We start from the raw sequence: 24,144 nt of genomic DNA, 5'->3' as shown, positions 1-24,144 counted from the left end.
CTTCTAAAAATGAACCTAATGTTATTTTATTACAAGCAGAAACTCTTAACTACTCTCCAATTACAATCCAATTAGTCCGCCTTACCAAAACTTTTAAGTTCACCACAAAAAATTAACAGTAATTAGCCGGAGGTACTTTAAATGTGGCTCTACAATCTCAGATTTAATGGCACCTCCCCTCCCTCAATGCATCTTACTTCTATTTTAGTACCATGATCTCTATGGTCATAACTAAAATACCCAAAAACAATCCTTGGACCTTTTGAAATAGTTGGTTATCCATCCACTTCTACTAAAAAAGGAGCCACAATAAGAGCATTGCCTGACCAGATCCCAAGTAAAGTACTTAACTTTTGTCTTCCAGTTTATTTATCAAACCATGGCAGAATAAAAGGCCGAATATACTTGTGGTGCAAATAGGTCCAACTTTTTAAGCTTTTAATAAGGTTGAGAAGCATTTCATATACTTTAACTTAATATGCCTAACACATGTGAGGTAGTTAAGTAAACAGTACTACCCATTTTAATACATAGTAAACAGAAGCATGGGTAAACAACATACTCATACTTTAAACAATAAGAATTGGAATTAACCAGAGGTTTGGGGCCCTCTCTCATTCTAACCACAAAGAAAACTAAACTTAACTTAAACTTTCTTTAAAAAAAAAAAAAAAAAATTACATCATTTGTCTTTGTTTTATTTGCACTTTCTCATTAGATGCAGTACACTGCTTCCAAAGTTGGCACCCTTTCCTTCAGTATGATGATAACTGGGTACAATACTTAATTCAAGCTAGGGCTCCACTTCTGCCTGAATTAGTACAAAATTATAAGACATTATCTTGTAAGAATTAAAATTATATTTGACATTTTTTATTTTAGACTGCAAAAACAAAAACAAGGAAGCAAACAAACAACAAAAAACTTGAAATGAACTTGTCAAATGATGAATATTCATCCTTTCCAGGGAAGCAGAAGGTAGACCCTACCACAAAGAAGAGATGCTTAGTTAATGGAGGTTAAATGTAAAAGTACAGTTAAAAAAGTAAAGCTTAGCTTCTGAAAATACTGTTTTATTCACCTCCCTGTGGTAACCAGTAACCATATAATTGAGTTAGGATTCTTTATAGTTAACTATGTCATCCAAAATATTAAAAATCCATCGAACAATCTAAATTAATGAATGTGGTCTTACTGGAAATTCTTAACCATAGACTTGTCTTAACCAGTTTGTTTTTGTTTTTTAAAATGATGAATTGTTTTAGTTAGTATAGGCACTGCATTTCTAAAACAAAGTAATGAAAGGCAAAACTAGTGGAAGCAAACTTAAATCCACTTAAGTATCGGATGAAAAAATATTTTGGTTCTTCAGGAAAAAAATTAGCAAAACAAAAAATCTGTTTCATTTAACAGTTCTGTTTATTTTCATAGCTGTATCTAATAGTTACATGATAAAAATACCCCAGAAGAACCAAACTACGTAGCAATGAATGAAAATGTGTGAGAGAATTGCTGCATTCAACATATCTGGCAGAAAAACTAAAGTTAAAATGCTAGGTAGAACAAAATTGTCTTTAAAATATCAATTCCTTTCCTTTTAAAAAAATTACTGAGTCTACCAAGAAAATACAAAAACATAAGGCTGTAAGTAAATAATAGTTGTGTTTAGGCTATTACAGTGCAGGTTATCCTCAAGGCCACATACATCCTGCTTCACTGCTGCTTGCACTCTGCTGGGTTTTGATCCTTCTGTTAAAGGAAAACAACAAGTCAATCTATCTTTTTCTACCTGCGTCAGTTAATTTCTCATTAGTAATTCACTACCTTATCACATTATCTCACCGCTGTCAAAATTTTTGCCAAATTAAAGAAAGGGTATAGCAATGGTAACAAATTACTTATTCAAACATTAGCAGATCACAAAAATGCTAAAATAAAATACCAAGTTTACATTGTAGAATTCCATAAAATGAGACAGTGAACCATAATCTTGAAAAATTAAATAACCAAACAATTTATGTTGGTCATATTACCCATTATTTTTGCCTTTTTATAAATCAGTTACAAAAATACTAATGCCATTAATAATCTAGCTGTTAGGAGTAAATCATACCTGTCAGAATATTTAATTTGATTTTTAACTATTCCCTCTTATTTGGCTCACTAGGTTAAAGTATCTGCTGGATATTTTGTACTATTTAGCAAATAAATGAATTAAAGAGAAACCAGAGTTTCAAATGAATCCTGATAAAATATACAATGTGTTTTGTAAGAAAATAAAGGCCCTTACTAACCCTGATGTGACAAATTCCTGGACTCAGATGAAGAAGAGAGGTAGTTAGAAGAACCTAACAAACAGTACTTTCCCCTATTCCCAAGCACTCCTGCATTCAGGTGATTTAAAAGCTGACCTTTGTTTATAAGCTTTCCTTTAGAGGGAAAACAACATAAAACCACAAGCTGTAATTTCAAAAGCTTCTAAAAAACTATAAAAACTAAAAATAAAAAATGTACATGATATTTTGACATTAAAATAGAATCCTACAGCTTACTTAGCCCAAAACTATGAAAAAAATAAATAAGGTCAGAACCAAAAGCAGAAGTTTCTTAAGAGAGATGTATTGGAATTATGTGCACTGCTGAAATGCCATAGTCAATAGGCTAGACATTGATAGACAAAATTAAACTTTATATTGAGATACACCAACTCTTATTTAACCTGCCTTAAATTTAATAGGAAACAGCACTAATTTTGCTCACCTTTGAGTCATAGTCTGGATCATTTTCTTCATCTTCTTCTTCCCCTTCCTATATTAAAGTTCAAAATGCATCCATGAAGTAGGTACATAGTAGCAAGAAATGGCTCATAATGTAGGAAGAATTTAATACAAGTTACTCTATAAGTCAATAGAATTTCATTATAGAGTTTGGTGACAATGCAATTTAATCTGAAAGCTTCTAATAAGAAAAATTTCCCAACACAACTTGAGACATCCAGACAGCTTTTATTGAAAAGATTTACTGCAGCCAACGTGGAAAAAGTTTACTGCAGCTTTTGACTTCTTCAAAGAGCTGATAACCCTGCAGCAGAACAGAATTATTTGAAATAAAAAAAATGTTCTGAGTTTTGCAATTTATTTATTGAAACCTTATACATACATTGTTTGGCTGTAGATTCTAAAATCATAATTTTTCCAAAAATGTTTTTATCCCATATCACAGAATAATGATTATAGCAAAGGAATACATAAGTCATTCAATTTGCTTCTCAATGTGTTAAACAGAGTATTATTTGCTCATTTGGTAAACATTACCTCATCCGCTTCTTCACCTTCTTCGTCATACTAAAAAAGGAAAAAAGGGTCAAGTTTGATGAATCTAACAAATTTTTGAGAATAGCATTATTTACATCCATCACTGTACACACTAATAACTAAAGAGAGGAAAAATACTTTCCCCTAAAGTGACTGATTATAAGTTAAAACAAGAACAATAGCTGTAGGAATCACTCAGCTCAGTGCCACTATATAAACCTGACAATTTCAAAAATTAGAGCACAGTACAGTTGTGGATGGAGTGTGATCAGACAGCTATTAGTGTAAATATTACTTTCCTGTACTGATGTGTGGAACATATTGCACAAAAAGTCTATTTGAATTATTGCCATTTAGCAATAAAAGACACCCAAACCTTTGAAGGCAGCCTAATTTTACCTTAATCTTTACTTAATATTCCTTGGAATAAAAATTCTGTGCTTCCTAATATTGTTATCTTAAGCAGTAAAAAAGTTCTTGGTATGTTTTATTTGGTCAAAGACGAGCATAATAGATCTACAGTACTAACCAAACACAGTGAAGTTTCACTTACTCAGAGTAGTCTTCCTATTAGCAGAAAAATAAAAATTTAATAAATGAACCCAAAGAGGACCTATTAAAATTCAGGAAAGTTTGTCTATTACAGGACACCAGTAATTATCCTAATTGTAGTATTCTGCCATGCTTTCTAAAAATTATATCCATTCATTAAACTTCTCACCAATTCTGACTATCCTACCCTCACCAAATGATTTTATTACAGGACTCAGATCCACTCACATCATCATCATCATCTTCAATAGCTTCTCCAGTAAAGTACAACACTGATCTTGGGATTATACGCTCACGTAAAAAGTGACCAATTTCAAAGTCTGCAGCAAGGATAGCTTCAGCATCATCATCCTATTTAAGAAAAAACAAAAACACAAAATTTAATAACTTTGTTACTTAATTTGGCACATGCAAGACTCTTGGGTTTAAATCATGAAGAAAAACTCTCAACTTCACTTTTAACTTCCTGTCATTTTAAAACTTGCTTACATGTGGCGTGATCCAATAGTCATTTGCAGGTTTTTAATAAAAAGAAAGTTAGCAAGCCAGTGTATATACTCAGGGAAATTTTGGGAAATAAAAATTAGAACTGGTTATTTGTTGGGTTTTTTATGGCTTAAAAGTAAAATATAAATAAGCAACTTTATTATATGATTGCAGTTTTCCTTTTAAAATTAGTTACTGAAAACACCAAGTGGAATAATAGAAAGACTCTCAGGCTTTCATAAATAAATTCTAGTTTCAATAAGGAAGAAAACTATAGTCTTGAAAACTCAAACCCTTCAAAGCAATATTTGCCAAGTCTCAAAAAGAAAAAAAAAGAATATCTTTAGCATTTCAGCACTTCTCAGTGAAAACACTATGAGCATTTTGAACGGAATTTTTCAGATGCATCAAGGTCTTCCCCATGCACTACAAGCCTCAGAACAAAATCCTAGTAGTAACTACTCCAGTCCCCACTTCTGAGAACCAGTCCTTTAATTTCATACACAGTAAACAATTCAACAAAGAAAAAACAATTCAGCTTACCAGATCTCCACTCTCAGGAACTGCAAAATTGAGAAGAGAAACTCAAATGAATAAAAAAAATTTAACAAAGCTTATAATAAAACAACCATCAATACTCAAACTAAAACACTATTTACCTTCAGGAGGGGCAAAGAAATTAAAGAATGAGTCATTGGAAACTGTTTTGGTCACAGTACGAACTGTCCCACGTCCCTTGTGTTTCTGTTTCTTTTTAATGGTTTTCAAAGTGACATTCTTCCCTTTTTTCCAATCTATCTGGCACCTTCCAAAACAAAGGGGAAAAATATTCTATCACAATTAACACATTACTTTTAAATGCAAGGAGAGCTAAGATTTTTCTAAATAAAAGGTATGTTTAATTTCAAATCTTAGAGGGCAATATTGGTCCAAATGTTTTCTGTAGCAGTATAAAGAGAAAAATTTTGTTTCTAAACAAATTTTTTCAATAAATGTACTTACTATTACCACAAACTCACAATATAATAAATTTAAATGTGCACTTCCTTTGGAGAAATATCTGTAATGGTCCACAGACCAAGAAGTATTCTAGGAAAATGGCTAAATTCTCAAGTGTTTGGAGATAAACTATGTATGTATGTATCTAGCACAGACTAGGAAATACCAGTATCACAAATCATAAGTATGACAAATACAGATATAACATTCTGTTAATATAGTAAAATTAAACTCACCCTGTACAACCCATAATTTCTGGTCCATCAAAAGAAAAGGGATCAGAATCATCTGGTTCTGACCTCATCCTGTATGTCTTTGTCAACACTTCATTTGTGAAATATTCATTGGGTTCAAAGTGAAATTCTAAAACAAAACTCTTTAAAAAGAAGTACAAAAACTAATTAAATTCCTACATGATCAATTTCAATGCTTTCATAAGTAAAGCTTAATTTTGTTTTCATAAACATAAAATTCTAAGTGGTAGTTTTTCCCACTCTTGGAAGCAGTCAGACAAATCCCAGTTATGTTAAAAACAAAATGAGGTACAAAATAAACTGAATAAAACTTAGTTCAGCATACAATACTATTTAGTAATATGTTTATGAAATAGGTTAGGCATGTCTAAATAAACTGACCAAGTCCCCCTTTCTCTCTCCATCCCCACAAAGAGGACTTTTAAATCTTAGACTAGAACCTGAGCTTGACAGAGTAAAAGCCCAACCTTATTACAGGCCAATATAAAAACCTACAGCCTACAGTAGCTTTGCCCATACTTTACATTATACTAATGATGGTTTTCGGGAGAAGCTGCTGGTTGATCTCTCATAATGGGGAATTAAGGGCCCTCTAGCATCTTCTATTTTATGTAATTCCCAGACACATGCCTTTTATTACAGAATAAGTATTTTCCTATTCATGTTTCCTTGGTATTATTTTTTTTATCCATTTTTAATCCAGGATCAAGAATAGACTATATTTTGAAAGTAGTTAAGAAGGAGGGAAAAGAAATGTTGCATCACATTATTAACATCTAAACATTTATTTCCTACTAATAATTAAGTATACCAAAAATCACCTTCCCCCACCCCCATTTTTAACCCTTGAATGACACACCTCTTTGTAGAAAGTCTCATTTATTTATCTGTAAACATCTATCTAATGTTACAAAATTGAAAATATTTCAAAGTTTTTACCATAGGCTGGCCAGCATCTGAGAACTTCACTTTAATATCTTTCAAGTGCTTCAGAATAGGTTCATCGTGTTCCTTGAAATTAAAAATATATATATAAATGAGTAATGTGGCATTTTAGGATTAGTGTTCTCTTACTGGACAATGAACACTTAGATGGCTGACATTTTATAGTGAAGTTTTATGTAGCAACAACTACATCATTATCCAGACTGAATGGGCTAAAGGGTACAAAATCAAGTCTAAAATAGGCATGTTTGCTTTAAAAATGTTTCCTGATTGATTGTAACTGCTGCTCTTAGCTGCTCTTGTTCCTTACATTCTTTCTGCTTGATGGTTTCCTATTCAGCTAAAGTAGAATTTCAATAAGTAGTCATTGTTTTAATTTTTCTTGACACTAACTTCCAACAATCACAATATCAGGAAACAAGTACTATAATGCAGATGGTAGTGGCTCAAGAAATGCTTCTGATTAGGAGGCAATGTCTCCCAGAGAAAGTGACAAATGTAAAAAAGTTAGATATTTACAAATGTCCCTTGGAATAGCTGTTTCAGGCTGAAAAGATCTTTTGGGTAAGACAACTGAAACTGTTAAGTCTGTCACATCCTACCTCCACACTAAGCATCTGAGACAGAAGGCACAGAGCTGAGAAAGCACCAGACAATAACGAGCAATTATCAAAGGGACTATTTCATTATCTAACTTTTGAAAATGAATCATAATTTGGTTACATTAATCAAAGCTGCAATTTTCCCTCTACAGACAACAGTTGTTTGAAAAGAAAGCAATCATTCTACAAATGACAACAATGAAGAGACTAGTCATCAAACATTTAAATTTCAAAGGTTTACTCCCTAAGGTAACCTGGTATTTTTATGAATAATATTACCTGAACCATATCGCTGAGCAAGTCCACATTCTTAAAAACAGTCAGCCAAAATTCAGGAATTCCCTTGGGGTCTTGTTTTTCTTCATCCTTTTTCTCATCTTCAATCTTGGCCTTTTCTTTCAGCTCCTCCTTGATAAATAACAGCACACATTACTGAATACCTACATTAGACCTCTTGAAAAAATCTTATACATCCCTTTAAATTAAATGTAGTGGCATAAGTATAGAAACCAACAAACCCTCAATCACTAGCTGTAACTTTCAGCCCAAACAGTTCTAGTCCAATTGTGTAAACACTGCTGTTACCCATATCAAACCTTATTTTTATAAATATTGCTACTACCATACCTCTCCCAAAGAGAACCACTATAACCATGAGCTATAGGAAAAAGTTTTAGGAAAATAATTTTTAAATTCATGAAAAATAGTGACTTTTAAGCATAGTAAACAGGAAAAGCAAAAGAAATATAAACCTTAGCCAATGCTTCACCCCTTGATGTTTTCTTATCAAAATATTATATTCTCTTAATCAACCAACATTAAAATAGCAATTCTGGAGAAAGAGTGTCATGTAACAGGGCAGCGGATTTGTGTATCAGCTCTGCCATTATTAGTTGTGGGCAAGTCTCATTAGAAGCCTCCATTTCTTCACTTGAAAAAACTGGAACAATCCTTCTATGTCATCATGAAGTTCAAAGGAAATGTTTATATTTCCAAGACATAAAACACACTAAATTAAAGTTGGTACCAACCGAAATTTCATCTTCCTCATCTGGTTTCCATTCACATTCTTCTTCCGTAGGTTCATAAATCGCATTAATGATCTCAAATCGCTAAAATGATTGAAGAAGAAAAAAACTTACATGTCATCCAAGCTAAAAACTAGCTGTTTCTCATTAAGAACCCATAGGTTTAATCAATGCATACCACAACTTGAACTGCTATTACTGATAGTTTTCCCAAATACATCTAATAATCACTTTGCTGAGAGGTCTAAAGAAAGTTGTTTCAGGCCTGGCTGGTATGGCTGAGTTGGTTGGGCACCACCGGTTCGCCTCCCTGTCAGGGCACACACCCAAGTTGTAGGCTCAAACTCCGGTAAAGGGGGCGTGCAGGAGGCAGCTAATCAATGTTCTGCTCTTACATAGATGTTTCTCTCTCTCCCTTCCTGTCTAAAAATCAGTAAGAAATCTTTTACAAAAAGGAGAAAGTTCTCAAATTTTAGATAAGTAAAACAAAGTAATAGAAAGTATTACCTTATCAAATAAAGGCTGATAGAGAACAGCATACTTTCTTTCAAGATCATGAACTTCCTCATAAAACTTGGCTTCTATCTGTGCACATTTAACTTGAAGGTTTTTGAGAGCATTCACTCGTCTTTTAACTACCTTAGGCAAGCTGAAAGGTTAGAAAGCACCAGTTATATAGCATCACAGTAAGACACAAGTCACACTTCTTTTATCATATTGAAATTGAAGCATAAAAGTTAGTAAATGATAGGTTTCCTATTTGAAGCAAAAATATACTAATTCAAAACAATTAAACTTTAGGAGATATAAATACATAGGCCTCTGGACTATAAAAGAGTTCAAAAGTAGAATTTTAGCCAGGTACAGTAAACTGATAGGAAAATGTAAATCATATTTTCAACCCGACCTTTCAATGTATTCAAGTTCAGCTTTGTTCTTATGTATTAGCATCTCAGCTGTAATATACAGTCTATCTTATGGAGTTAAAAAGCCATGGAATGACAATGCTAACTCTAAGAATAACAATGATAACCTGAATTTTCTTTAAAAAAAAGAAAAAGAAAAAAAAATGGAAGGGAGCATATATATACTGGGAAAAAGGACAGTATCCTACACCATTATTTTCTATTATAGTCTCTATTTCATTTGGAATTTGAAATTCTATTAAATAAGAATGTATTATTTTATGGAGAGGGGACATGGGTTTTATAAACTAACAGCTTTGCTAGATATAATTCATGTATCATACAATTTAACTATGGCACATAGATTTTTAAAAGGTTATACACACCTAGTCTGTGAGCCCCTCAAAGAATGCTTCTACTATAAACCCCCTCTACCTCCCAAAATATACTCACATTCAAAATTTACCTAACTTCAGGATATCTGTGCAACAGATCCAGAATCCAGGATAGAATTTCAATAGACAGACTGTTGCAAATCAAGTAATTACCTTACTTAACCACAACTTTAGTTAAGACAATCAAAAGCAAAAAATAATAATAACAAAAGATTATGAACTTTTTGTTTCTTACAAATAAAAATAAAAAAGCTTAATGTTCTGGTAATGGGCTGCTGGCCTCGACTCCCACTCCCATGTGCATGTGTACACATACATATACCATATACATGTGCACACGTACACATACACAAGTACACCACAAGCAACTTCTGAGTAAGGCTGAAGGCTGTCTTTGACTGGTACAGGGTGGGCTACCACCCGGGAAAAAGCATCCTGGGATGACCAGAGTGAGTAGCAGTGAGGACAGGTTGGAAGAAAGCCTTTAAGTTCTGCACTTGCGCTGCAACACTCATTTCCTGTCCCCTTCACAGCCCAGTGCCAGTATTCCTAGGATAACAAGAAGTTGAGGAAAGCTGGACTTGGCCACAAGCACTGACTCCGCCACCCTCTTTAATCCAGGTTGCCCAGAACTGTCAGAAAACTTTAAACCTGAGGTCACTAAAACTCTCCTTAGCCTCATCCCATCCCCTTCTCCTTAAACTCCACCGGATTGTCACAAACCAGAATCCGATATTCATTCCTCCCCTAAATACTCATCACTGGAGTAACTCTTATAGCTCTTAGTATCCCTACACTCTAAGGCCAAAATAACTAGACACTTGAGTACAGAAAGAATGAAATACTTATCACCTGAAGCAGCATTAGACTAAGAATTTCAACAGATTATAAATATACTTAGATATGAAGGAAGATATTAACAGTATGAGACAAGACCAAGAAATCTAAAACAAGGTAGGAATATTATGGAAAATGCAGTAACTAAAATGACCAACAAACAGGATAAACAAGACAGGTTCAACTGAAGAAAAAGTCCATAAGGTTGAAAAGCTCTCCAGATAGGGGACAGAAAGGCTATGAGATAGAAATGACAAATTCAACAATAGTTAAAAGGAAGTGAGTATCTTAAAAAATGAGAATCCCTTGAGTTAAAGCAATATGAAAATCCTTACTCTAACCCCAGACATGTTAACAAAATTTATGAATATCAAAGACAAAAGAAAATTCTGAGTCCAATGAAGAAAGCAAAGGACCTACAAAAGAAACCAGACTGACATAAGGCTTCAAAAGAAAATACTGTATATATACAAGAAGTAATAAAGTGAAATTTTAAGATAATTGAGAACTTTAAACTTACAATTTTATAGCCAAACTATTAATCAGATATGAAGGCAAAATAAAAATGTACGAGGTTTATCAGGCTTCAGAAAGTATGCCAGATACTCACTGCATTCATTAAAGATAATTTTTAAGTTAAAAAATCCAGGAGAGGCTACAGATGGGTGGTCAAATACTTTGGTAAATTTTACTGTTGCCTTAAAGGAAAGAAAAAGAGAACTAGAGAAGTTGTTTATAAACAATATAGATATTGGTAAACTTAAAAAAAAAATCACCAGGGGTAAATAAAATTAGGTATTAGGTTATGAGCCACTTTACCATAAGAACAACAAAAATGCATCCAACTCTGAAACCAGCAGAAGAAAATTTGATCCATTCAATGGAAAGAAGAAAACCCAAATATAATGAATTTAAAAATAAGGAAAAGATGGTAGCAATTGAGTCTAAACCCATGACTACTTTTAAGAAATGTAAAGAGTTGAGATTACTAATAAAGAAACAAACATTCTCATTAGAGTAAGATACAAGGATGGAAAAAGACATGCCAAGTAAATAAAACCTGAAAGAAAGCTATCTTAACATCAGACAACAGAATTTACGACATAATCCACAACTGATGGATTTACAGGGAAAAACAGGTAAATTAAGTAGAGATTTTAAACACATCCTTCCCAGACATTGTTAGATCAAGTAGACAATAATGAGAAGAAACTGAACAACATAATGAATAAGCTTAGGCTATTAATTTCAGCATATACATCTTCATACTTAACATTCAAAGAACATTTCTAAAAAGAGAATATTAAAGTCACAAAGATACAAATCAATCTTTTTAAAAAAATTAAATGAACTAAGCATCCAATTAAAGAAACTGGAAACAGGAATGGGAAAAATGGAAAAAAGAAGGAAATAATAACATTAAAGCCACAGAAAGAGCAGCAATTTATATATGTAAATAAATCAAAAGCTGGTTCTAAAAAACATTAATAAGATTGAGGCAACTGGAAAAACTAATGAAGATGCAAAATACAGAATACAAAGGGAAAATAACCACAGATTTTAAAAATATCATGAATTATACACTAATCAATTTTAAACCTAGTAAAAGGCATACATTTTTTAGAAGAATATAAACTTTGAAATTGGCACAAGAAAACTTGGAGATTAGGTTAAAAAAAAAAGAAAAGAAAAAATTCCCCAAAGGTCCAAGTCAATTTTTAGAAGAGTTCTACCAACTGTTCAAGAATCAGTTAATTTCTATCTTATACAAGTCATTCCAGAAAATAGGAAAAAAAGTAAAAGCAGCCATGTTCATTTCATTAGGCAGTCAAAATCTTGACTCTAAAACCAGGAGATAGAATTACCACCCCTGAAAGTTTTTTTATTGTACATACATACATGCATACATGTATATATTCACTTCGCTAATGAATAAGGACCCTGAATAAAAGTATTAACTACTCAACTCAATGGTGTAACAATACATCATGATTAAGCTTATTCTAGGAATGCAAGGTTAGTATGATATCCAAAATATGTATTTCCAAATATATTTAATATGTACTTAGTAGATTTAAAAAAAAAGTCGAAAGACCATCTAAACTGATATAGAAAAAAAAAGTCATAAAAATCATAAAGACAGATTTTACTGGAGATTTTATATTCATTCCTGGTTAAGATTAGAAAGAAGACAAAGATGCCCATTTTAACACTGATGCTCACTGTAATACTGGCCAGTGTTACAAAGAAAGAAAAACACACATGTGGTATAGTGTAACGTGGAAGATTAGAGTCAAACTGCCATTACTTGCAGATAAGATCTTTTACCCATGGGAGAAAATACAGAATAAATTACTATAGTAAGTGTAGCAAGATTTCTAGATACAAAATCAACTTTAAAAAAAAATCAAGAGCCCTCCTTCTCTACATCAAGAACAGTCAACCACAAAATACATTAAAAAAATTAAGACACTATTCACAACCAGCAACACAACTAAGGTATACAGGAATTAACCAAGAACAGACTACATAGAACACTGTAATAAAAGACACAGAATCTGATCTGAATAAATACAAAGATATGGATGAAACAATATTAAAAATGACATAATTCTGTTAATCTACATATATATTCAATGTAATCACTATCAAAATTTTAGTTTAGTTTGTTTTTTGAAAAAACCCTGATAAAGTTACTGTCAAGGATCAATGAAACAGCAGAGTCCTGCTCAAAGACAAGCACAGTTGTTTATAAAAAAGGGATATGTAATAAAGGTGCTAGCTCACTAAAAAAGAAAGAAAAAAGAAAAAATTGAATGCCTATTTACACCAAATACAAAGGTGTACTCTAGAGGAATTAAGGACCTACAAGTAAAAGGTAAAACTAGTCAACAGGAAATAGAGAAGAAACTAGGAAGGACTTCAAAAGAACCATAGGTAAAAAATTTAACAAACATAAAAAGTAATAATTTCTGTTTAATAAAGGATGCTATGTGTAAAGTAAATAAAAATGACACAACAGATTTACAAAGTCTAAAACTGATATGGGATTAAAACCTAGAATAGATAAGAAATCCTGCAAAACAAGAAAAAGACAGTAAGCCCCAATAGGAAAAAGGGCAATGGGTACAAATGAGCAACCTAAAAGCCTTGGAATCATGAAGAGAAAACTCATCAGATCAGGAAATACAAATAAAATAAGCCTGCACCTCTTCAATTGTTAAAAGTATAAAACTATAAAGTTGAATGATACAAACTGTTGGAAAGGACACACAGGTAAAGTGACCTTCATTGCATTGGATACAGTCGTTCTAAAATGCAATCTAAAAGTACTTAAGGCTTGCAAACCCCCAAGCCCCATAACTAGCAATCCCACTGATAAGTACATATCATATAGTTCCTTAAGAGGAAACATACAATGATGACCATTACAATGGACTGTGTTGATGGAGCTTGGAGGCTATTTAGGTATCCATCAAAGAAAACGCATATAATAAAACACGGTAGACAAACATGACAGAGACCTAGGCAACGTTTAGACCAGAAGCTAAGAGATACATATAGATAGTAACATGGATGGATCTTAAAATCATAAAACCATGTAAAAAAAACTACAAGCAAAACAGGATATTTGGGCTATTATTATTTTATCACCATCAAAATGGATAAGAAATCTGTTATTTTTTCTAATTCTGTGCATTTCTAACAAACCTCTAAACAAATCTCAGAAATGATCAAGATCAGTATACTTCTTATGGAGATGAAAATAAACTTTAAAAAGAACTCTAAATTGGTGGTACTTAGCAAAACCTTCAACTCCAAAAAATCCTATACTAGATATTAACAAATGTTAGCTTTCCACTATTACATACATAAGTCCCCGATGGTCTTAAAAATAGATACACCTGCAATGTTGATTATAGAAAGAAAAATAAGGACTATGAAAAAGAACTTGTACCTTTCAATGTATCCTGTTGGTGTTTCTACCAGACCATCAAGTCTTTCTTGGAGGGCTGCAAGAATCTGAGGATTTTGCATCATCTGAACAGTCAGCTGACGCGCTTTAAAAAAAAAGGGCATCGAAAGAAGGATTTTATGACAACGTATTATGCTATTTTAATAGGACAATCCAATCATGAGGTTTCCCTAACTAGCCCATAAATCGTGGGTATGAGTAGAGATGAGCAGCAAACTAAAGAAAATTCACTCTAGGAAAACCTAATGTGCAAGAAAAGTTCAGATTCCTAATGATCTCTAATGCACACCATTTCTCAAGGCCATTTACACAACTACTATCAACAGCTTTCTCTTCCTACTATCTTGTATTTCAGCCATCTTGCTTTGGGAAGCTCAAAGCTTCATCCAGATGCCTAACTATGACTCTTGATGATTCTTTGAAGGCAGACAACACATACCAGAAAACTGCAAATATAGTGGGTTTCAAGCCTGGGAAAGAGCAGAATGAGTGACCTGAATGTTTATTTGATGTCTGTATAATGTGCCTGTTTATGTCTTAATAGAGAAAGTTAACAGCTGAGATAGTCAAAGGTTGTAACTAAAGTCAAACAAAATTTGGTTATCAACAGTGTCTCAAAATTATACTCAATCCAAAAATAAGCTAGATTTATGCAAAAATTATTTTGCTATCTTCTTCATCAATAGACATTACCCAAAGTTGCCATTTAATTTTCCCAATTATGGTTTCAATTTACTTCTAATATTAATTTGATTATTAGATGGTGTCCAGTTGTGATAACTCATGCTTTAGAATATCAATATTGGTCACTGAGGACACAGTCTGTTATCTTTTAAGAAAATGTTGCAAGATGAAAGCTAAAACTGGAAGTTCACTAGTCTTAACAAGTAACCTCATTCTGGCTTAAAGATGAAAAGTTGAGTCATCTGTTACCTTAATATTCTTGCCGCATATCTACAGGACAAAACTTAAAGAATATTCCCCACCACCATCACTAACCCCTTTTAATGTCTTTTTGTTTTTTGGTTGGAATAGATTAAAAAAGACACAAACACACACACACAGTAAATTGTCTACATTATTAAATATGAAATATTTTCAAGTAAGTCTAAGCTAGTGGTTATTTGTTTAGAAGCACCACCAAAAACAACTCCCGCCGCTACCACTTCTAACATTTCTCAATTCATACAAAACTCATGGGTAGCTAAGCTGTTTGACAGAGCTATGCCATGTCATTCTAGCAGTAGAGGACACACAGTGACTTCTGAGGGGTCACTATACCCACACCTTCCTCCCTTACTATCATTTCAGCCCCATCTCCCTCTTACACTCCTTTCCTCCTTCCCTCCCGCAACAACACACATACATACACAAACTGTTCTGAACTGAGGTACGGCCAGTGATGAAGTGGACAAGGATCAGAAAGAGCATGGTACTTATTACTACCCTCTAGAAGACGCACCAGTAATCACTGGGTCCTGAAAAAATTTAAAAGAATACCTTTGATTTTTGTTTCTTCACCAGCTTCTTCTTCTTCTACTTCTTCAACATCATCCAAATCTTGATCAAGTTCAGACTGTTCTTTGCTACAATATCATAGTATTACACCAAGGTTCAAATGTACCAAATTACCAAAAATAAGAAAAAATATATAGAAAAACTTCAATTCATTTTCTAGGTTAATATGCCTTTCAAAAATATGAAACAGAAAATTCAAAAGGTAATTCAATTTTCTAACTTCATAAGTGAACAAGTACAAATACTTAAAATTTCATTTAAAAGCATGTGGTCAAATATAAAGTTTATACTTCGAGTTTTAAAAATGTGCTTTTGCAGGTTTTGGTTCAGAGAAGGTGATATCAGAAAGTATGTGTTTTCTACCCAATATCTATTGCTTTTTCTTGGTAACAGCATCCTGTTGTATATGAGATGGCAATTCACAAAGCTAGAAAATCTACATTTCCCAGCCTACCTTTTAGCTAGATGTGGCTATAAGACTATGTTTCAGCAGTGAGAGAGAAAGTGCCAGTACAGAACTTTGAGAAAGCATCCTTTATAGGATGGTAAACAGCTGAGAGGCCTTTTTGACCTTGCTTCCTCCCTAGAATATGAATGTGAAGGCTAGAGACCTGGCAGCCACACTGGACCATGAGGCAACCCTAGAGCATGGAAGTCACCAGCTAAGGATGAAGGAGTTTGGAAAAACAGAAGGATCCTGGATCCCTGATGGCTGTGGAACAACCATATCAGCCTGTACTCACTATCTTTGTGGACTTTCTTCTTTTTCTTTACTTCACAGTGAAGATGGGAAAGAGGAGTAAAAGTTAAGGAGAAGGCCTAAGACTACTTCATGCTTAGAACAAAGCCAGGAGGATCGCCCCATTGAAAGAGAAGGTAAAAAGTAGTAAGATAACATTCTTCCCATTTCATCTTAAAAAATCTTTCTGAACATGAGATTATAATCAGCATTAAAAAGGGAAATAAGAATATCTAAGTCAATATATAGATTATCATGTAATTCCTTTTATGATTTTACATTTTAATATTTGGTTTAGAGATTTCGTTGCTTTACGTATTTAGAAACAGCATTTGAAAAAGTTTCATATATGGACAAATACTATCTAGTTTTTGTATGGGGAAAAGTACAGAAAAAGTCAACTGTATTCTGTTAGCAAAATTTACATTCCTGTCAACTAAGGAGGGAAAAAAAATCAGCCTTCTCATCAAAAACAAAGTAATCATTTCTGGAATATCTCTGATGTAGTATAAACTTAAGCATACTTAAGAGTTAAGGGTAACTAAAGATAACATGAAACAACTCTTCCTCCAGTGTCATTTCATTCAACCATTTATAAAACATCTAAATCTTAAAGCTTTAAAACTGGGATCCACAAACTATGTCACATGGCCAAATCCACCCCATTTTTATTTTTGTAAGTAAAGTTTTATTGGAATACAGCCATGCTAACTGATTTATGTATTGTCTATGGCTGTTTTCACACTGCAACAGCAGAGTTGAGTAGTTGCAAAAGACCGTATGGCCCAAAATGCCTAAAATTTTTACTATCAGATCCTTTACAGAGAAAGTTCACTAACTTCTGCTTTAAAGAACAAGAATCTCCTCTTCCTTTCCATCTCTGAAGCCTCACAGGCATCCATAGTTAAATAATGAAAGAGGGAATCAAGTTAATTCTTTTCTTTTTCAAAACTGAAAAAATGAAGGTTAAGATGGCAGATTGCACATGCTTGAGTATCTGATCTCAATCCTTCCAGAATCCCCACTAAGATTATGATAAAGGCGTTTTTAAACAGACAGACACTGAAGGACAAGGAGACAAGAGCAGGAACAGAATTGAAATCTAAGAAGTGGGGAAAGCTGAGAACCATCTCAAACACAGAATCTTAAAAAAGAACACCTTGCCCGGGAGGTGTGGCGCAGTGGTTGAGCGCCGACGCATGAACCAGGAAGTCACAGTTCAATTCCTGGTCAGGGCACATGCAGGGGGTGTGCAGGAGGCAGCCAATTGATGATTCTTTCTCATCATTGATGTTTCTCTCTCTTTCTCCCTTTCCCTCTCTCTGAAGTCAATAAAAACATTTTTAAAAAAAAGAAAAAAAAGAACACTTAATCTGGTTAAGACAGGGAGGACAAAGCAAAACCTGACAAGCAGTGTGATCCACAGATTCTCTCCCTCATTATAACAGAATGCCAGTTTCTTCTCTGGAAAGGGTTAAAACTGAGAAGCTGGACCAGACGATTACAGTTATGATAATCTAAGATATGATAATATGAATGCAGAGACCCCTCCCTAGCAGTCTTGTCCCAATTTGGCTCCCAGAATACCCACCCTTCACTGAAGTATATCTGACCAGCCCAGGAAACAAAAACATAAAATTTTTTTAAAAAATTCTGACACTGGGGATTCGCCCACCCTGACGACTTCACATTAAAATCCCAAATTGATAAGCATCCCCCTCCCCAACATTCATATTTTCTAGTCAACTTTTAAAAACATCTGCCTGTCCCGCCTCACCCCAATCTTAATGAGCAGTCAACCAAGTATTACCTCCTTTTGAGGAAAGTCTCTTACATTGAGACCAAAACAGAGGAAAGAAAAATTTAAGAGCAAACAAGACTATACAGGGGAAAGAAATTTCCGGAGAAAATGTTACAATCAATAAAAGAAGCAGAACAAGATGATATAAAAACAGGAAGAGAGAGCAAAGGAGCTCTTGAAAACTAATAGAATTTTAGCACTTAATATAAGAGTTGAAAGATAAAGTTTATTCAGCTTTCCTTTAGAAAGAGCAGAGAAACAAAGATGGAAAATACAAAAGGTAATTGGAAGAACCAGTTCAACACACAACATAACAGGAGATCCAGAAAGAGAAAACAGACAATCAAAATAAGAATATTCCCCAGTACTTAAGAGATAACAACAACAAAAACAGTGCCACATACAAATGATCAAGAATTATAACTTTGAATTTCAAAATAGCAACACTGGAAGTCAGGTGACAATGGATCAATGCCTTCAAAATTCTTAAGAAAAATTATTCCCAAATTAGAATTCTACACACAAAGTATCATGCATAAGAGTAGAAATGTCATTTTCATTCATGCCATCTAAAATAATTTACTTCCCTCGTACTCTTCCAAGAAGGTACTAAAGAATCAAAAAAGAAAACATGGAAATAACAGCAAACCCAAGAGAGGAGAGAAACAAAAGGAAACCCCTGTAAGATAGAAATAGATCCACAATTTCTTAGGTAAGGCTAAGAAATCCAGATTGGAGGAATGTGATTGAGGGGACAATACTTTGAAAGCCATGATCACAAAAATACTTGCTGCCACTTTTTTTTTTATGCTGAAGACAGCTTACCCAAGAAAATTAGTCAGATGCTTATATATACAGTACTTCAATGTGTTATCCTTGTGCTAAAATTTTCCTGCCTTCTCATCTCTATGCTCTGTTGCCTATAACAGCTGTAGATAATCATATCATGCCTCCCCATCCCCAAGTATTCTGTTTTAACCTGTCCTCTAAGTTGGCAGGCTACTGTAAAATTACAAGCAACACATGGTGCAGCTTACCCCATTTTCCCTGACCATATTTCTTTAAGACACCCACCTACAGTATAATCTCACCAGATGCCAACTTCATTAACCCTGTTTGCAGGATGCATGACCTTGCCCAATGACTTCTCCAAAATAAGCCCTTGAAAAGCCTCAGTAAAGCTGAAGCCAGACTATGACCCAGACAGGCTCTTTTGCCTTTTATTTTCCTACCTTGGAGCCTTCGACTAATAGTGGTAATATTGCCCTTTTTCTTTATATATCTAAGTGTGTGACTGCTATTCAGATTTTCAAAATTAAAAATTAAGAATTTGTAAGTGATAAAACTCTAAAGAAAAACAAAGAAATGAATTAGACAAAAGCCAAGACAGTGCTTATACCTCTAGAGAGAAAAGGTGGAGGATGCAATTGAGAAGGGACACACAGGGATTCTAATAGCAACGTTCTATTTTTAAAAGCTTGTACACAGTGTCCTAGTATTATTTAAACTCTACATATACATTTTATACACTTTTTATCTTGTATGTATGATACATTACAATGTAAGTCATAAAAATCTTTGGGAAATACATACAGGGTAAAAGTGGACTCTGCAAGTATTTATGATTCATTATTGTGCTCAGCACTTTCCCAAGAATAAACACTGAAAATAGTTAACTATATTTAAGACAGTGATTATATATACTTTTTGTCTTGGATCCACGGTATGCAACTTTTCTAAGAGTAGGCATTAAACATTAGTCATTATCATACAATTTCTAATACATAACTAGTACTGCTGTTAACTATATCACAGTACAAATCTCTGAAAAGTAAACCAACTTACTTGTCAATGTCTGCCATGTTGTTAAGAACTCCAAATATCTATGGAGAGAAACATCAAAGTTAAAAAACACATACAATTTATGTAAAACAGATAAAAACATTTAAAACCAAAACCCTTTAAATCAATACCACGTTGAGGCCCGCTAGTGTGGCTCAGTGGTTGAGCGCCGACCCATGAACCAAGAGGTCACAGGTTCAATTCCTGGTCAGGGCACATGCCCGGGGTTTTGGTTTTGGGCTCAATCCCCAGGAGGGGGCGTGCAGGAGGCAGTACATCCATGTTCCTGTCGAATCTATGTTTTTCTCCCTCCCTCACCCTTCTTCTCTCTAAAATCAATAAAAACATATTTGATTATGTTTTTTTAAAAAATCAATACCACGTTGAAAACTATCCCAAAAGAAACGTATACTCCCATTAAAAAAGCATCAGTGTTAAGAAAAACCATGGAACATTGAGACTTTCATGTAGTCTAAGAAATTTTTCAGAGGATGCTACTTAAAATAAGTTACTAGTAGGCATTTAGAATCTATTATGTAAGGACTTTTATAATGGCACTGTTGGTAAAGAATCTAATGTATGTTAGAATCACAGAAAAGGAACACTACAAAGGCTCTTTATTCAACGTCCTGCGACATCTACAAACGGTCAATTTTTGCTTAAATTTTTAGGCTACTTAGTACCTCACAGGAGAAATTCACTTCATTTTTAACAGCATTAATTATCAAATTCATGTTTAAAAAAAATTGGCCACCTACTATACTTACTATGACCTCCTCAAAGGTCTTTTTGTTTTCTTATTAAAGTTTAATAATCCTTGTTTCAAATGTCAGGGATTTAAATTATTTAATGACAGGTATAAAGTTCTGGGTCCCAATCCATGTCAACTAAACCTTCCCCGTCTCTTCAAATGTACTTCATATGTCACATCACTGATAACCACCACACCCCCTAGCCTACCCTAGACATGCTTGCTGGTACATTGTCAACAATGCTCTTGGTTAGCAAACCTGAATACTGTTAGAACTGATCAAAACACATCCTAAGTTCTTTTTCACTGTAAGATTAGTATTAAAGAACACTGCTTTTAGAAAACTAAAACTAAGGTAAAGTGTGTTACATTCAGGCAGAAAAACGGCTGAATGCCATTGGTAATGCAGATTAGTAAGAAAAAAAGAATTTTCATTAAGCTTAGAATGCCACATTAAAATCAAGTTTTTAATCTTATAAACATTAAAACCTTCGTCTTTAACTCATAAAATGACATGGTTCCTAATAGCAGGGGTAGGGAACCATACCAAGGGCCATTTGGATATTTGTAACATCATTCTCGGGCCATACAAAATTATCAACTTAAAAATTAGCTATGAGCCAGGCTGGCATGGCTGCGTTTGAGCCTTGACCTATGAACCATGAGTTGAGGATCTGATTCCCAGTCAGGGCACGTGCCCACATTGCAGGCGCCATCCCCAGTAGGGGGGGCATGCAGGAGGCAGGCGATCAATGACTCTCATCACTGATGTTTTTCTCTCTCCCTCCTCTCTCTGAAATCAATAAAAACATATTTTTAAAAGTTAGCTATGAAAAAAGCTCCTAGATTTACTGAATTTCTATTCCAGCCTGCAGATGCCTTGGCAGGGCCAGACCAAATGATTTCTCAGGCCATATACCTCCCACAGGCCAGACTTTCCCCACCCCTACCTTGCATCAACATGCTTAATATGCTTATCATTTAGTGTCAAGAAGAGGTACTGATTTTAGCAGTCAAGTGCTAATATTTGGAGGAGTATCATTACACTTACACTGCTAATCCTCAGTGTCAAATTTGTGGCACTACATTTACAATTCAAACTCCCACAACAAAATTATTTTGATTCTTGATTAAAGAGGATTCAAAACATAACAGGATGGCATTTACTTATTAAGAGATGCCTTCTCCAATCTGTCTGTTCTGGATAAATGAGATTTCTTGGTGGTACACACTTTTTGTTTTTTAAAGGAAGCCTAATTTTGAAGTCAGATCATTTGGGTTGACATCAACTTTGTAGCAATCTCACTTAGGAAGAAAACTTCTGGCCTTATTTAATCATCTACAAAATTAGAAGAAGAAAAAAACTGTTTCCTCATTGAACTTATCTTATTAAGAAGCAAGTTCATGTAAAAAGACAATTAGCTGGGACAAGTTTTAAAAAACAGATTACTTTAGTTCTGACAAATGTAAAGAATGAGTAAATGTACCACAGTAATGTAACATGCTAACATTAAGGGAAACTGGTTAAGGGGTATACATGGGAATTCTCTGAACTATCTCTCTAACTTCTCTGTAAATATAAATTACAAAGAGTTTACTTTTTACAAGAGAGATCCCTGCACACAGATTATGAACCATCAAGTCTGATGGAACAGACCCAAAAATTTGCATTCTAAACAAGAAACTTAGCTTCTAAAGTAGATAGTCTTAAGACAATCAGATCACACTGAGAAACACAAGTTTAGGTTAACACCTACATTAATTATTTTACTGCAGCCAATAATTAAAATCAATGAAAATTTTATTAATCCCACATGAAAATGCTTTCTAAGAAATCTGAAGAATTTCCATTTCTGGTAGTGACAAATTAGATTATCAATGAAAAACAAATTTGAATGTACACAGTATTTGTTAAAATCTTGAAAGCAAGGAAAATGCTAATAAAAGGAATTCCTAACCCCAAACTAAAGGCAAAAGAGGAAGCAAAAAGATAAGCAGAAGGAAGTCACTTTTGCCATGAGGGCAACTGCCAACCTCAAATGTGAACTACTGTGCGTAAAATCAAAAGCTCTGGACCTATCCAAGGCGAGAAATTTTTATGGCAACCCTCCCAAATTAAGCAGTAAACCCAAATGCTAAATTCTCAGGGATAATAAACCAGCTCTCCTGGACAAAAGCCCAAATTCACCTCATCAGTGTTGCCCTCAAAACCCCAAACTTTGAGCTTAAAGTGGTCTGACAGTGTTCCCTAGACACCTGCATATCCAAATATAAGTGAAAGGCACCTTAATCCTAGACCTCAAATAATTCATGAAAGTAATTTTCAAGAGCAATAGGGGCAAAAGAAAAGAACACAACAAAAACCAGTCTACAAAGACTTTAAAATATTTGTCAAAAAGGATACAAACTTATAACTATAAACATAGACAAAAACGACCATGCTAACTATATTTGAAAATACGTTTGCAGCCATATCTATAAGGAACAGTCATCTATTAAAGGTGATATAGCTAATTTGGCAAAAAAACTAAATAGAACTTCTAAGAAGAAAAAAAAAGGCAGGTTTAACAGTAGGCTAAACACAGATAGGGAGAGAATTATGTGAGCCAGAAGCAAGCTTAGAAGAAATCTCCCCAAAATATGGCAGAAACTAAAGGATGGAAAATACTGAAGTTAAAAGGCATTTTAGTATACAATAAAGTCTAACAAAGGTTTAATACAAGTTCTAGGAGTAGAGAATGGGTAGAATGTTTTAAAAAATTAAGAGCAAAGAATTTTTCAGAACTAATGAATGATAGCCCTACAAATCCCAATCAGGATAAATAAAAAAAGAAATCTGCACTTATATCAGATATATTAGTGAAAAGGAAAGACCCTAAAAACAGAAGTCACCTCAAAAGCAGAGAAAAGACTTAGATAACTTCAAAGGCACAAAAGACAGCTCTTTTCTCTTCAGTAATAAATACCAAAGGACAATAGAATGTGCTGTTGTGCTTAACATGCTGAAAATAACAGAGGATTTTAGAATATTATACCCAACCAAAACATTCTTTAAGTATGAAGATAAAATGCTTTCAGGCAAAAATATCTCCAGCACTCTAATAAACTCTATCAGGACTTTCTTCAGGCAGAAGGCAAGTGATCCCAAATGGAAGGTCTAAGATATAAGAAATGAGGGGCAAAAACAATATCCATATGCA

The 24,144-nt window shown here is 33.8% G+C and overlaps 1 protein-coding gene across 9 annotated transcripts in view; it reads right to left on the bottom strand.

Annotated features, from left to right (window-relative positions):
• Window positions 1-663: 663 nt before the first annotated feature.
• The window catches only part of NAP1L1 (nucleosome assembly protein 1 like 1), a 28,796-nt gene continuing 5,315 nt past the window's right edge, over window positions 664-24,144 (bottom strand). For 2 of the 9 annotated variants that reach the window (XM_081129353.1, XM_081129356.1), the window contains exons 2-16: window positions 20,197-20,234; window positions 15,794-15,879; window positions 14,276-14,378; window positions 8,688-8,829; window positions 8,184-8,264; window positions 7,432-7,560; window positions 6,545-6,616; window positions 5,588-5,727; window positions 5,012-5,157; window positions 4,896-4,915; window positions 4,095-4,217; window positions 3,315-3,344; window positions 2,761-2,808; window positions 1,678-1,749; window positions 664-985 (exon numbers count right to left, since the gene is read on the bottom strand). In XM_081129353.1, coding sequence (XP_080985479.1) covers window positions 1,714-1,749; window positions 2,761-2,808; window positions 3,315-3,344; window positions 4,095-4,217; window positions 4,896-4,915; window positions 5,012-5,157; window positions 5,588-5,727; window positions 6,545-6,616; window positions 7,432-7,560; window positions 8,184-8,264; window positions 8,688-8,829; window positions 14,276-14,378; window positions 15,794-15,879; window positions 20,197-20,213 — 1,173 coding nt within the window. In that variant the 5' untranslated portion in view covers window positions 20,214-20,234 and the 3' untranslated portion in view covers window positions 664-985; window positions 1,678-1,713. Of the gene's footprint in view, window positions 986-1,396; window positions 1,750-2,760; window positions 2,809-3,314; window positions 3,345-4,094; window positions 4,218-4,895; window positions 4,916-5,011; window positions 5,158-5,587; window positions 5,728-6,544; window positions 6,617-7,431; window positions 7,561-8,183; window positions 8,265-8,687; window positions 8,830-14,275; window positions 14,379-15,793; window positions 15,880-20,196; window positions 20,235-24,144 lie in introns of those variants that run through there. The other 7 variants (XM_081129355.1, XM_081129357.1, XM_081129358.1 and 4 more) reach the window with 4 other exon arrangements.

The sequence above is a fragment of the Miniopterus schreibersii genome (assembly GCF_964146895.1).
Source record: "Miniopterus schreibersii genome assembly, chromosome: 2".
Taxonomy (NCBI): Eukaryota; Metazoa; Chordata; class Mammalia; order Chiroptera; family Miniopteridae; genus Miniopterus; species Miniopterus schreibersii.
This window is presented reverse-complemented; position numbering and strand designations above follow the sequence as displayed.